Source organism: Thermobia domestica, chromosome 18 (genome assembly GCF_964235325.1).
Source record: "Thermobia domestica chromosome 18, izTheDome1.hap1.1, whole genome shotgun sequence".
NCBI classification, from domain to species: domain Eukaryota; kingdom Metazoa; phylum Arthropoda; class Insecta; order Zygentoma; family Lepismatidae; genus Thermobia; species Thermobia domestica.
The window spans coordinates 158,512,101-158,527,664 of record NC_137471.1 but is presented as its reverse complement, the minus strand read 5'-3'; the positions used below and the strand labels follow the sequence as shown (position 1 = coordinate 158,527,664).

The 15,564-nt window shown below is 36.2% G+C and overlaps 1 protein-coding gene across 5 annotated transcripts in view; it reads left to right on the top strand.

The window, feature by feature from the left end:
* Nucleotides 1-7,761, top strand: part of LOC145675788 (uncharacterized) — a 40,059-nt gene extending 32,298 nt beyond the window's left edge. For all 5 annotated transcript variants that reach the window (XM_081746489.1, XM_081746488.1, XM_081746487.1 and 2 more), the window contains one exon: nucleotides 1,564-7,761. In XM_081746489.1, coding sequence (XP_081602615.1) covers nucleotides 2,680-3,648 — 969 coding nt within the window. In that variant the 5' untranslated portion in view covers nucleotides 1,564-2,679 and the 3' untranslated portion in view covers nucleotides 3,649-7,761. The remainder of the gene's footprint in view (nucleotides 1-1,563) is intronic.
* Nucleotides 7,762-15,564: the final 7,803 nt, after the last annotated feature.

Here is a 15,564-nt window from a genome sequence, read left to right as displayed (position 1 = left end):
TTAGCAATATGGGATTTTTTCAGTTCGATCTCATGCCGAAAGCAAAATGCATATTAAAAGAGTAAATTCTTCAAGTTTGAGCAAAAAACTGTTTCACATGGTACCTGCTAAGGCAGCAACTACAGACCCTGTTCCTGTGAATGCTGCTCCATCAACTACAACTCTGTTTCGGTGAAAACTGCACTTCGTGAAGTGCGAACTTGAGTTGTTAATAACGAATATACTTGTGTTATTGATAACAGAATCACAACATTCAGTATTTGTGTTATGCCTAGAGATACTCAACAATTTTATCATCAAACATGAAGTTATTACTGCAGAAATATTGTGGGCTATTAATCAAGTTATAACCCTTCTTTTGCTAGAAGTTTGGCATTTGTAGTGATCTTTTTAAAGTGATGTTTCTCGGCGAAATTGCGAAGCAGTTCAAGATGCACATTGACTGTGCCCACACTTTCAAAAAGAATTGACAAACGTGGTTAAAGAGTGTCCTATCATCTGTGTTTCTTTTGATAAAAGTTTCAGTCCTGTCGCTCAGAAGGGTCAAATGGATATAGTTCTAGAGTTTGGGAGAAACAAGATATCTTATGTCCGCATTTTTAGGTCATGCTACTGCTGAGGATCATCTGATGGCATTTTTGGAAACTTGAAAGACATTGGTTTAAATACGAAAAAGATGCTGCAAGTATCAATGGAACTGAAGGTGAATGTAAACCTGAAGTTTTTGAACGATCTAAAGAAGTACTTAGATGATTCACTTTCAGTTCCGAAGCTGTTGGACTTTGGTAGTGCTTCGTGCATGCTATTCACGGTGCATATAAAACGACAAATAATAACCCCAAATGGTACATTCACAGATTTCCTGCAGATATTTCCTTCAATATCTGAATCCCGTTATAGTGCACTGAGCACCCTTAATATTCTGAAAAAGCAGAAATGCAATTTCATTTTCAGTAGTTGATATGGCTTTAAAAAAAAAAAGAAAAAGTTTGTCCACCAGCATGGAGAAGTTAATCCTTTTTCACAAACTCTTGGTGCAACGATGTAAGATTCTTATCCAAAGATGAAAGCTCCTTCGTGGCTACTGTTAGCGCGCGCGCCTTTGGCGTGAGACACCCAGGTTCGATTCCCGGCGAGAGCTCATGTGGTTCGGATTCTACGTTAATCAGTAAGTTCCGTCTCCTATAGATTCGCTGCTCAAAATCAACTCAGCTCAACTCTTATGCAAAGATGAAAATAACGGAGTGCCTTATGTGGTTTTAATCCTCGATTGGTGCAATTGGACATTAGTGTTATAAAATCGTTATTTTACTTGATTTTCATTATATGTAATTTCTTAAATAATCTTTTATTTCTTGGGGGCTGCAGTTAATTATTAGTTGTTTCAGGGTGTCAACGACATTAAAAAGTTTTGGAGACGCTGATATAAATGAAACAGTTAGATACTTTCTGTCAGATAATTGTAAGAGAATTAGTCGTGTTTCTCGCTAAATTTGATAGCTTTTCTCGCTTTTCTTTTTAATACAATGAGTTATTTAATTGTTTTTGTTATGATTATTTCAGGTCTAAGAACATATACATGCCCAAGTATCCAACAATCGTTAGAATAATTGGTGACCACAACCATCGTACCACGGGATCTGAAGCTTTGAAATTTCGGGACCCGTCTACAGAAACAAGAAGAACTTTTTTTGGAGCTTTTCAAGGCAGGTAACAGCCCATCTCAAGCAATGGAAATCCACAAGAGAACACTAATGGAGGAACACGAAGACTATGCTGATGTCTCTGCGGATCGTTCCATTTGTCCAGACTTACAATGGGTCTATAGATTATATTATAAGGTGTTTAAAAATGAATATGGGGAGTACACGCCGAACAAAATAATGGAAAGTATTAAAAAAAAGTGGCAGATCTAAGATGTGAAAATCCTAGGATAAGTTTCTGCGAAGTAGACAATAATTTTATCGTTGTTCTGTGTACACCATTAATGGAGCGTGTGCACCGTCTGAAAAGTAGTGCGGACATAGCATTTGTTGATAGTTCAGGTAATGCTGATAGGTTCAACTGTAGGATTTTTCTTTTAATGGTTGACACCATTGTTGGGGGATTACCGATAGGAGTAGTTGTTACAAGTTCTGAGAAAGAGGATATTTTGACTAAGGCTTTGAGTGAATATCAAAAGCTACTTACACAGTATTCTTTTGGTGGTCGTGCTCTTCCCGGGCCAAAAATATTTATCACTGATGACTGCATTGCACTGCGGAATAGTTTATCTGTGTGCTTTCCGGAAACATTGTTAATGCTTTGCATTTTTCATGTCCTTCAAGCTGTGTGGCGTTGGTTATATTAAGCCACGAACTCTATTGACAAAAGAGACAGACAAAACCTTTACAGGAGCTTTTCTAAATTGGTATACGCTTCAAGCAAAAAAGAATTTGAGGATGGTTTGGAGAAGCTCTGTAGCGATAATTCATTAAAATATCCACAATACGCCTCGTACATCAAAACCCTTAGTGAAAGACGTGATGCTTGGAGCTTGTATAGCCGCAAAAGTATGATAACTCATGGAAACAATACAAATAACATTACTGAAGCAGCATTTAGAGTTTCGAAGGACAGAATTTTAATGAGGCACAGAGCTTTTAGCATCCCTCAATTACTAGATTTCTTGGTAGAGATATGCCATCGTATTATGAACGAAAAATCATTAATGTTGCTAATGGTAGATGGGATGAGGTGCTGCAGTCACGCTACAAACCAAATCCAGAGAAGATCGAGAAGCTAGCAGTGCATTACGTAAGTGGATCATTATATAGTGTAGCATCTGCTTCCGATGAGGCGACAACGTACCTAGTTGATATGGACTTGGGAAGGTGTGATTGCATGATGGGAAGATCTGGTGCACCATGCAAACACCAACATGCAGTTTCCATAAAAGCTAACGTAACCTCAATTAATATACTTCCCCAGGATTCGAAGACCAAGGAGGAATTATATTGGGTAGCAACCGGAAAAATGGATTTGCCTCCTGATTGGTTTGGGTCTCTTACGTATAATAGCCCACGTAAAGGACAAGCCATTCTAGCATCATCTGCGGCAAGTGGCAATATAGCCAGTTCAGAGAAGAATGGTGAAGAACACGTTTCAGAACGTGCCTCAATCTCTGGTGAATTACCAATGATTGAACACACAGCGCAACTGAAAGAGAAAGCCACAAGAGAACTTCAGGAAATTTTTGAGGATATACTGATGAAATACGATAATAATCCCGGAGAATTTCATTCTGCTATTAAAGCTTTACATCGGGCTCATAGACGTCTTATAACTGAATCCTCACTTTTGTCAGCTCTCCACTCGTATGGCAAAAAGGGATTGGGATTGTTAAAAGTATCGGCAGGACGCAGAGCAACCACCATTCCTGTACAACCCACAGCTGTCTTACGAAGGCGAACTCAGCTTCCAGGAAGAAAATGTCTTCAAACTGGACGTCTTCCTAAGTATAGTTTCACTCTCGAGCACGGATATTCTCGAAGTAAACGCTCGTTTATACATCCAAAATGTGACAGGCAGAAAGCGGCGGCTCCCTACTCTTTGTCAGAATGTATAAGTCAGAATGCGTCCTTAGGGAAATCACATGCAAAAAAATGAAAAAATGTCGTAAAACTCACTTAAAATGTAAGTTTTAATGTGCAGGTTGATAAAGGCTTACACGCAGGGAAATGTTACTAAAAAAAAAAGCAAGTTGGGCCTATGTTTAGCAGAAGGGGTCCAGCTCTTTTCTCTAAGAAATGTTACAATTTTGGTAATTTCTGTTCACATTCGGTTAGTTTAGGGTAGGGTTGGTTAGTTTAAGTTAGGTTAGGCTAGTTTAGGTTACGTTAGCTTAGTTTAGTTTATGTTATATTAGTGTAGGAGTCCCGCATAATTTTCCAGAAAATTATAGAATTTCGCTTATTTCTACTAATATTACGTTAGTTTAGGTTAGTTGAGGTTAGCTTACGTTAGTTTATGTTAGGTTAAGTTAGATTTGGTTACATTATGTTACGTCTAAGTACTTGCATCACTCATTTCTCCTGTAAATTTTGCGTATTTTACGTGCTTCTGGACCCCTTGTACTAAACATACCCCGCAAGTTGTACTAAGACTTACTGTTAAGATACAAGTATCTTGTATTATATAGTATTATACAGGGTGTCCAATATACAATGCAACCTGGAGTTTGGGATAGTAGAACTTTTGAACCGGAAGCGGTACACAAATATTGGTTATACCAAAATAAAACATTGTTCATGCATATATTTATAAACTAGGAAGCAACGATTGAAGTACACTAGGAACCACACAGTGTTGCCAGATGTAACCGAAGGATTTTACAAGTCACGTAAATTGACTCATAACTCATACATATAGATGTTGTGTCGTTAATTTTCAGTTTGTATAGTTGGAGTAGCTTGGAAACTATGGAATGGAAAAAAGAATTTTTTAATTTCCACCGATAACTAATCGAATGAGGCCTCTGTAAGGGGTTACTAGGGAAAACGTGGTTTTCATAAATTAACATTCTGAATTGGCAACAGTGCTGATGTTTCAGTGCATTTTCGCGGATCCCAAGAGCTTCCGATATCCTTTGATCTGATTGACCGATACAAATACGACATCACGAGTCATGACATACACCGTACATATAGCACAAAGTAAACGCTAGCTGCTGTCGGGGCTGATTGGACTAGCGAAACATGCTAGTAAGGAAAATCGTTTTTTGGCGTGGGTTCAAACCCTGCCTCCTGCCTAAGGAGAGTTTTTTTAAAATTTTTTATAACACTTCTTTTGTTAAAATAATACTCAGAAAATGATTTAACGATTATTTTTTAAAATTATCATTAAAATAAGTTTGCCCTTGTACTATACAGATCCAAAGCAAAAGCAGCAGCAGCAGTAGTAGTAGTAATAATAGGTGACGTCATCGGTACGTGGTCATTAAGAATGCTACTTCAGCCATGTTCTGACTGAACCTCTTGGGATCGGCGAAAATGCGATCTGTTTACATTATGCTATTTCTAAAATCAATGGAAAAGAAACTTTGAAATTATCGCGATAAAACTTTCTTACATGCACCCGGCAACACTGCTATTCATTGAATCAAAACGGGGGCACTTCTAGAATGTGCCGTGGAACTGACAATTCAGTTCGTGATGAATAGCAGTGTTGCCGGGTGCATGTACGTAAAAGTTTTATCACGATAATTACAAAGTTTTTTTGAAAATTGTTTTGAGGAATTGCATCATGTAGACAGATCCTTAACACACATTTTGATGCACTGAAACATCAGCACTGTTGCCAATTCAGAACGTTAATTTATGAAAACCACGGTTTCCTTAGTAACCCCCTTACAGAGGCCTCATCCGATTAGTTATCAGTGGAAATGAAAAATTCTTTTTTCCATTCCACAGTCTCCAAGCTACTCCAACTATACAAACTGAAAATTAACGACACAACATCTACACGTATGAGTTATGAGTCAATTTACGTGACTTGTAAAAAAAAAAAATGATTTACACCTTCGGTTACATCTGGCAACACTGTGTGGTTCCTAGTGTACTTCAGCCGTTGCTTCCTAGTTTAAAAATATATGCATGAACAAGGCTTCATTTTGGTATAACCATTATTTGTGTACCGCTTCCGGTTCAAAAGTTCTACTATCCCAAACTCCGGGTTGCATTGTATATTGAACACCCAGTACTTGTATATAATATACAAGTTTTATAATATACTTGTATAATATAGTATTGATATTAAAGCAAAGGAAACAGGTAAATAATAAGTGTATACAACAGTTATCAGAGTACGTATTACAAATTCGTAAATGTGAGAGATAGAAAATATGTTTGTCAATTTATTTCAAGGTTCAATTTTATTTTCACTTCGAATACTTGTAAATTTGATTTCACCATAACCTTCGTTTGAAAACATAGTTGTAAATAAATGCGAGAATATGTAAAGATAGAATTTTCTGTGTTAGATTTAAGCATATTATATGTGCTAATGGTGGCCAAACTAACTAAGCTTAAATCATAAATGGGGGAGGGAATGATTGCACCAGTGTGGCATATCAAATTAGCACTGCAATAGTTGAAAGTGAAACAATATTTGATAATTGAAATTTATCTCCTGTGGCTAATTATAACTGCCTATAACATGCTATTTATTAGTGCTAATGTAAATGATTTAGTTAGTGCTGGTTGTAGCTAATGTGAAGATGATTTGCCTTACATCTTTTTTATTGTGTTAGTAGTTTATCTCAATATTTGACAGACATTAAATAGTAACTATACGATTTATCTGCTTTTTCCTTTTGATAAATGGAATCAGTTGTTAGGTAGTGTTCGGTTACTAACAATCGGAGAGAAATAATAATAAATAACTATTATATTTAATCACAGTGAAAGTGCCTAACTACATTTAATACGGTAGATGCGAAAGAAGTGTTCAAACTTAATCGTCTGAAATTTACGTTCAGTATAATATACCTAATTTAATCACTTTTTATGTATTTCGCAAGTGTATAAACGAGCTATCATCGTAATAAACTTTACTAACTTCAATTTGCTTCCAGATGTGACGTATTCTTTCAGTAATATATCGATAGTTTCGGATATTCATGTCTTCTTACCAGTACCATCTGATTGTACTTGTTACTTCGAAAATTATGCTGAATCTAATAAAGCGATCATCGGTCTTAACCTTGGCAATACTGTGAATACTGATGAAAGCTATTCGGTTTATTGATACACAAAACTTCTAGTCACCTTGTACTGTGGTCCTCTTGTTCATTTAATTTTTGAACAATCTGATAATTTTGAAGGCTTCTTTCTTCTTCGTCAGAGCCGTTAAATATTATTTTTGCGCTTTCTGGTCTACATTCCTAGTCCTTGAATAAACTGAAAAATCTACATTGTACTTAGTCAAAGATATTGTATTTCCTTTGCACTATTATCTACGTTACTTAGTTGATAGAGGAACTGTAAAACAAATTCTACACTGTCCACTGTAAAGCTGTAGACAAGGACTGCACCCCTATCCGTGTGGTTATGTTAGTCTATCAATAATTAATATGTTTGTTGTATAGCTTTGCTACAAGTCCTTTTTCCTTGATCATTGATAATGACACACACACACGTACATAACCACAGGGATAGTGTTTAGTCTTCTATAGTTTAACAAAGTGCAGTGTAGAATTTATTTCACAGTTCATCTACGAACTAATTAATGCAGATATTAATGCAAAGGAAATACAATAAGTCTAAGTGCAATGTAGATCTTTCAGTTCTTCGAAGGACTAGAAATGTAGACAAGAAAGTCCAAAGAGTGTATTTATGAAGAAGAAAAATGCACTGGAAATTATCAGATTCTTCAAGCATTAAATCATCCAGAGGACCACCGAACGAGGTGAGTAGATGTTTGGTAATGTTGTATTGTATTGAATTTATCTAAGCTATTTATGTTGAATTGGTTACTTATTTTTAAATGTTAAAAATAACTTCTTAATGTTTTAGTGTTAATCTCATTAATGTAACACATTCGTTTGTAGCACATTGAAGTAATTGGCGTTTATTTGATGTTTCTATTGTTTATTTTTGGTATAGTAAGTGTAGTAAATTCTTTCCGTAAGCTTGCTACTACAAGAGAAAGTAAAGAATCGTCATAATGGAACTCACTGTAAAAAATATAGTTAATAAAATTTTTAAAAAATGTGAATAAATATACTCCTATTTTATTTATTTATTTTTACAATCAGAATTTATTTTGTACAAAAATTTAAAAGCAGTACTGAGATACGTACTGTCTTCCTTTTAGGCTTCCAGTGACACAAATTTTGCATAAATCTAATTACCGAACTCCTTGAGATGAAGAAACAATACTGTCGATGTATTTTTCAAGTGTAAGTTCCAGTAGTTTTAATGAGTGTGTGTCTCGAACGGATTTACAGACACAAAGTAAATTATTTGTTAGTATTTTCTTGGGTAGACAGATTTATGTGTCACAACTTGGGCTACCCAAATATTTAGCTCCACTCAAAGTACGCGGAAAAGCTTCACTAAGTTTTACATACAACTAGAACTTTTTCCCCTCGTTAAAGGTTCTTCGTCCTTAAGATGTTAATTTTGATAGTCTAGAGAACACGTTGAAAGATCATAAATTTATTTCTGTGTTGTCCACCAGAGAATTAAAGACTTAGGCCTGCTTTAGACGGAAGCACATAATGGCAATTTCTCATTATTATTATTATTATTATTATTATTATTATTATTATTATTATTATTATTATTAAAAAAGTAAAGCAACAAATGCTTTGGCGTTTTTCACGCCATAGCATATTTTTTTGTACTTCTTGGATACAGTGCATGCCCTATTGAGTAAGATACTTCAATACTAAGACATCTATTTATCATGGTCATACTAGGTGTAAAGATGTACCAAACGTTTAGAGGTGGACTTCTTTCTAACGATACAGTGGGGTCCTGCTAATCTGAACTAATTGGGACCGAACCCTGTTCAGATTACCCGGATTAACAATAAAATCGTGGTTTGAAGCGGGTAATCGGATCTATTGTGTTGCAATATATAGCATATAATATTTCAAAACACGTTTTCTGAGAACACTATATGTACTGTACTGGATAAGTTATAAATGTTGGGAAAATATGTTGCCTTTATTTTCCCACGTAGCGTAGTTACAAATCTTTCCATTATGGGTGTATTATCTTTGTGTTGTTCACTCTGCAGCAGTCGGCAGTTTGTCAGCTGTTGTCTCAGTGCGAACATTGTTTCCTCTTTTTGAGCATTTGCGTATTACAGTGCGAGAGTCGATTGTTATGGCGAGTAACGTAAACAAGATAAGCTAGACGCTGTAAAGCGTTTAGATAATGATTAAATTGTGACTAAATTGGCCACAGAGTTAAATGTTGGCAAAGCTACAATTTGAGTGAAGAAAAAACCGTGCAAAGCTTGAACAATATTTAAAAAATACAAGTATCAATGAAAAAAAAAACTGTGTTTAACGAAAGTTTATTTTGTTTTTTTACGAAAACGTGCATCTATTTTCATCCTCTTTGTTATTAACTTCCTAAAATTGCGTATTTTTGCCACAATAAATAAATAAATAAAAATTTTCCTCCCGGACTTGTTCGGAATACCGGGACTTCACTGTACTTAAATTGAAGACTGTATCTTAGTTCTTAAAGAGAAACTGAAAGACATTCACGAACAACATTCCATGAGTTTGCTTTAAAGAAACAAAACACGCAGTACTGGTACTTCCAACTGTGCCTATTTCCTCTTAGTGACTGCCCTAAGTGGTTTCTCGGTGTAAAGTCTCCCGTTTTAATTGCACCATTAAGTTCGTTGATAACACGAATATAATCTTCGATCTTCTTGCTGGTTCAATGACAAGGATGCCTTTGGTGTACGGTGTCTCTGGTTCGATTCGTGGTGTAAGAGTCCAGACATTTGAATGAATTACGGTAGTTCGAATTCTACCTTTGGTTTACGTCTCATGTAGCATCAGTGCTTTTTTTACGATGAAGCAAACAGAAATATTTTCCTAATGAATTATAATCGTTTTATCTTGTTGTGCAACTTCAAGCTTACTGAAAAAAGGAAAGTAGTAAGCTGTACCCATTCTGTGCATGCAAGAAAGGAAGCGAAAAAAGTAGTCATAGCGCACTGTGTAGTAATTCCTTCTATTTTCTGATCTACTTCGAAAACTTAAGGAGACTGGTGTTGCAGATGTTAGCCAGGTAATATACTCTTGACATAGCCTGTTATACTGGATGTGCAACGGGAAAGAGTCAAAATTTGTTGAGGTGATTAACGTGGAATCCGCTTCACATGAACTCCCGCCAAGAATCGAACCCGGATCTCTCACGCCAAAGGTGCGTATACTAACCACTTAGCCACGAAGGAGCTCTTAGTCAAAATTTGTACAACTCCATGTGTAACAAATTACCTTTGTGTTATTCTGGACAAATATAAAATATGGTGTTAAAGAACTAAGCCAACAAACTGAAGGAAGCCATTTTTCAAGAAAAAGTAGTTCATATAAGCATTGGGAAAAGTACAATGTACACATCGACATTATATTATAAGAGTCTTTGTATTATCTCAAACGAGTGTACATAGTTTTAGAGCTAGGATTGTCCAAAATGCAAAAATCAACACACGCTATTTTGAACATACGGAGCTTGGTGTAAAAAAAAAAAAAAAAAAAAATTCTTCAATGTGCAATATATGCATAGAAGATTCCCTAAGGACAAAATTTCAGTCATACTCCTAGCAGAATTATGGAAGACGGCCAGGACGTTAAAATGGGTTCAAATTATGCTCTTTAACAAACATGAACTTTTCTTTATTTTGATGTGAAGAATCACCTCTTTCACTTTGTCGACATAGTTCAATAACACTAGGGGCGGAGCTATGGAGGAGCATTGCCCCAACTTTTTCACAAAAAATAAAAAATGCTACGTATAAAATAATAAAAATTCCACGGTTCTGAAGGTCTGTCCCCCAGCAGAGAATTTCTAACTCCGCTTATGATTAACACCCTGTATATATTCGCTCGGCAAAATCGTTTTGGTGCAGATTTACAATAGGTAGATATGAAAATGGTGAATAAGTTGGTTATTGGCTATGTAATGTACTTGGCAGTAAAAAGTTAATATTTCACGAATTTTAGTGTGCAACCCTAAAAAAAAAAGTTTAGGGTATGTAATCCACTTTTTACCCTTCAGAAACACGTTCTAAGGCAATTGGTGCTAAAAGAATTAATGTAAGTCATTCTAATCACTAATGTAAGTTTGCAGTCCTAAAATGGGATAGTGTGGATTTGGTGACTCCACCCACATATTGAGGCTACTAGTACAATAAGCTTTTCAAATTGGCGTGGGAGAGCTGGGTACGATTTCTGGCGAGAATTCATGTTGCTCGGATTCCACGTTAATTAGTAGCTCCCGTCTCATATAGCCTCTGTGCTGAAAGGAACGTTAAACTCAAAATCAACTCAACTGAACACAAGCCTTTCAAAATTATTTTAGGCTACATCATTTCTTTCGTACTTTTTTAATGTGGCCTTCTTAAAATACGTCACACCTCTGTTACATCAGTAGCACCCATATTTTCAATCTGTACGTGGTAATTTAGGCATGAGGTTGTAAAATGAGACAGCAAACTCTCTGCGAGTTCACTCAAACACACAATTCTACCAAATGGAAATTTATAGGTAAAATACGATATGAAACATTTTTCCTCAAAGAATGAGAGTGTAAATGTAATTACTGTCAGCACACAGCATGTTGAAAAAGGGAGTATGTTTAGTACAAGGCTCCAGAAGCACGTAAAAACACAAAATTTACAGGAGAAATGAATGATGCAAGTACTTAGACGTAATATAACGGAACTAAACTAACCTAATATTGGTAGAAATAAGCGAAATACTATCATTTTTTTTTTTGAAAATTATGCGGGACCCCTACACTAATATGACATAAACTAACATAACCTACCCTAAACTAAGCGAATGTGAACAGAAATTACCAAAATTGTAACATTTTTTAGATAAAATAGCTGGACCCCTTCTGCTAAACATAGGCCGAAATGAGTTTTGAGTGATAGTGGATGTATTGTGCTCTTCCCGTATCCACGTTTCTGCATATACCTCATGTCGATGACGCGCCTGCTCACTACGGACGACCCCCTCGCCTAGCATGGGCCTCCCTGCTGTGCTCCAGTCCTGATTCTGTTTGATAGCATTTTTGCTTTTTAGAGGCTACCTAGCAAAAAGTATCTATACTGAGCCCTCCTTAAGTCAATCTGCAAGTTCTGCTAATGGAGCTCTTCATTTAACGCATGCTCTGCTAATAGAAATACAAAGTTCGGTAACTATTTACTTTGGGCAAGGCAATGATATACTATCAATACATATTATTGCCGAGCGAGCATCAGCGAGTGAAGGCGGGTTAGAGCCCCGCAGGGCACGTTGTTTTCTGCCTTTCCTTCTTGGGAACTGTAACTATAACTGCGGGAACCGGTTCAGATTCATTGCTTATTCACTGCCTTGCCTAAAGTAAAGACTTGCCCAAAGTTCTAACCAGACCTGAAAATGTAAGATATGTGTCAAAATTTGGTAGAACTTTGAAATCAAATGAAATGAAATCTGTGAGTTTTACGTCCCACGTTTATGCCGGTTACGCTAAAGGAGACGGTGATTATGAGAAATGAATGAAATGGTGGAATAAAGTGGGAGGAAACGGGAGAACCCCGAGAAAACCCACGCACAAAGTGTTTGTCCACCACAAAGTTCACTTGGCGGGAGCAGGGTTTGAACCCGGGACCCCATGCACCACAGGTGAACGTTCTACCACTGAACCACCGTGGCTCCACTTTAGTAGAACTGTCTGCTCAAATCATGTACTCTGCAAATTATGTCAAGAAAAATAAGATATTTATTTTAATTTGCGTGTTGTAAATGTGCATGTAGTTTTTGTTATACTACATAATTTTCGAAGTTACTTTTGTTTAAGTGACGCAGTGAAAACTGTTTAATAAACTAAAAGCTACTAAAGGTTATTGCACTACGAAAACGCAATGTATTTATATTATTCTACTTGTGCAAAGAGAATTGTGCTTATTACAAGGAATTATGCTATGTATGTATTAAGAATTCTCTATTATGCTTTGCATATAGCACAATACAATACTCTAGTAAACCATAAACACGCTTATTTAATTAGAGAATTCATAGTACGCTCAATGCTCGTTTTTTGTTTAATATTCCGGTAATCTAGTTCTGTCACAGGACTTCTGTGAGTCGAATTGAAATCACGAAATCAAAACCAAGAGTGATTTGTGACGTCAGAACACTCAACCAATCAGAATAGAGTAATGTGGATTCTCGGGCGTAAAAAAAAATATGCCAGCCGTACACTTCACAGTTAGGCATTCTTGATATAATTTAACGGAACAAAGTAACAAAGAATTTCCACTTGTCACTTAAAGCCGCGCCTTTTCCCGTTCTCTTTTGCAAACCAGATAACGTCACAGTTCCGACAGCGCTCCAGGCGACATGCGCATGCAACCACCTTGCAGTCTTTCCACCATGGTACAGATTAAGATACTATTTTTTCATCTCTCGATAATTTTAATGAAGTAGCAGTTACTGGTAAATAGAAGAAAATGATCGATACGACTTCAGAACACAATGTATATATTACGCTTATAAGTGCATGTATTAAGGATATGCAGAATACGAGTCCTAATGCATTTTGGTGGTCGCTAACGCTTTCGCCTTCGGTGTGAGCGGTCCCGGGTTCGATTCCTGGTGGGGGCACTCGGTCGAAAAAGTGTAAAACGCTTTTTCATACCAGCCATCCTGAATGAGGTTTTCCTGGGTTATAACAAGATGGATTGGCATGAATTTTTAAACTAACCCTCGTATTATTCCAACGTCAATTCTTGGAAATAAAATGCTACTAATCAACAGTTGGAAAAGAACAATGCTCAGGAATTTCTCACCCAAAAGGTACCTCACTTTTCCAGACACTCTTACTTCCTCCCGTCAGTCCATATTTGGAAGAAAAATTTAGCTACTCTCGAGAGAAACGCTCACGCAGTGAGCCCTCATGACGATGACAGAGTTTTACGTGACAATGTAAAGTCTATCAATAATCGTTGATTGTATAACTTATTCGAACAATCAGTGTTTTTAATGTGATTTTTATCAACTTATGAACCATTCATTATATATAATTCGCAATATTATAAAGCAAAATCTTAATGTTCTCTACGAACTATATTTTAGTTTAGTCAGTGTATTCTTGCGCTGTGAACTGGCAACTATGCAATGCAGGAAGAGCACCAGAGAGAGGACTTTCAGTCTCTCTCAATATGTGAAGTTGTAAGTGTATATACCATGATAGGGGAGAGAGAGAGTATTTATCATAATGTGAAAGAGAGCGTCACTCCCCACCAAGTACATTGAATGTATTCAAGATGTGCTCGAAATAAGTTGATTTCAAAATTTAAAACGAATGTGAATAGTATTTGAGTTTTGTGTATATCAAATGCGATGCGAAAGCAGGAAGCAGTGACAAGCATATAAATGATGTTTCAATAATAACAATGAACTTGTGTTAACAAGAATTGTTCTTAAGCACTTCCCTCACCAATGCAGCGATTTTGCAAAAGAATCTTGTTGTCTGTCAAGGAATGGGACAGTCAATTCATCTCTTTCCAATAATGGATGTCAGCTTTTCGGTAGTGTACCAGTGAATTTTATCTCGTATAGTCGTCGAAACCGTCGTGCGCACTTACGCGTCGTTCCGAAATCTTTGGGCCAATTTCTTTTCGAGTGAAATTTTAAAAGTAATATGAAAATATTAATATTGTTCTAAATCATATGTAGTGTAACCCACATAGTGCATAATAATACAAAGTTATTTACAATTCTTGTTATCATTTCTGAAAGTGATGATAGTGCTAACTAAATGTGTTTAATAAGTCATATTTTCTTTTAGCGCTTCAAATGTGTATAAGTTAAAGTGTATGCGGCATAAAGTGTTTATCAAGAGGTAAGGTACTTCCAAGCAGTGGAGAACAAACATTACTTTCGTCTCTCACTATCCATCTGGCGTGAATCATGCATTGCTGCCCCACTTGTACTTCTTTTACAGGTACTGACCAGTATACCTTGGAGCTGACGTACCAGCGACGGTGGGTATACAGCATATGCTCCTGATATATATAACGCCCGAATCCTAGGACCGTGAGAGTGGGACTATTTGTTTACTTACCAGTTCCTTATTGGATCTATTAGTCTTTTACAAATGAATGATGTTAAGGAAGACCCCAAAAGAGATCCAAGGTTCGAATCCCAATATTATTATATCTGGCTTTCGTCACGTAAACAAACTCCTCTTATAAATGGCGCCCGAACAGGGACAGATGTTTTAGTGGGGAGAAAGTAAATTTTTGAACTTCACTGTTCTATATTCAATGCCATTTAGTAATTTGCATGTTGTATTTTTAAGCATAATATTTTACAATATCAACCCATAGTGAAAACGAAACACTGTTCGAAGCGGTCAAAAAATTATCCGCGGACTTGGCTGCAACTAACCAAATTTTAAAATTCGCTGCTGTACAAAAGCAGGTAGGTTCTAGTGTATGCACACAAGAATGCGAAACAATCACTGAAAACTTAAAATGTGAACCTAGCAATTAATGTTCTGTGAAAGAAACAGTTCCTTGCATTCTTTTACACGTAGTGTTGTTTACATTTTTATATTTTTGTGTTCATTTTAGAATATATAATTCATAAATCCACGTACAAAATGCTAGCGTTAAATTTAATGAATGTAAGAGCACAGATAGAATTAGAATACCTTAACGCAATAAATGAATACAAATTTAGTACTGTTCCATTTTGTTTAGAAGAGTTTCATAATATTTTAGGCCTCGATGCAGAAACTCATAGTTTCAATAGGGTAGCGAAACTTGCAATTTGCGAATATG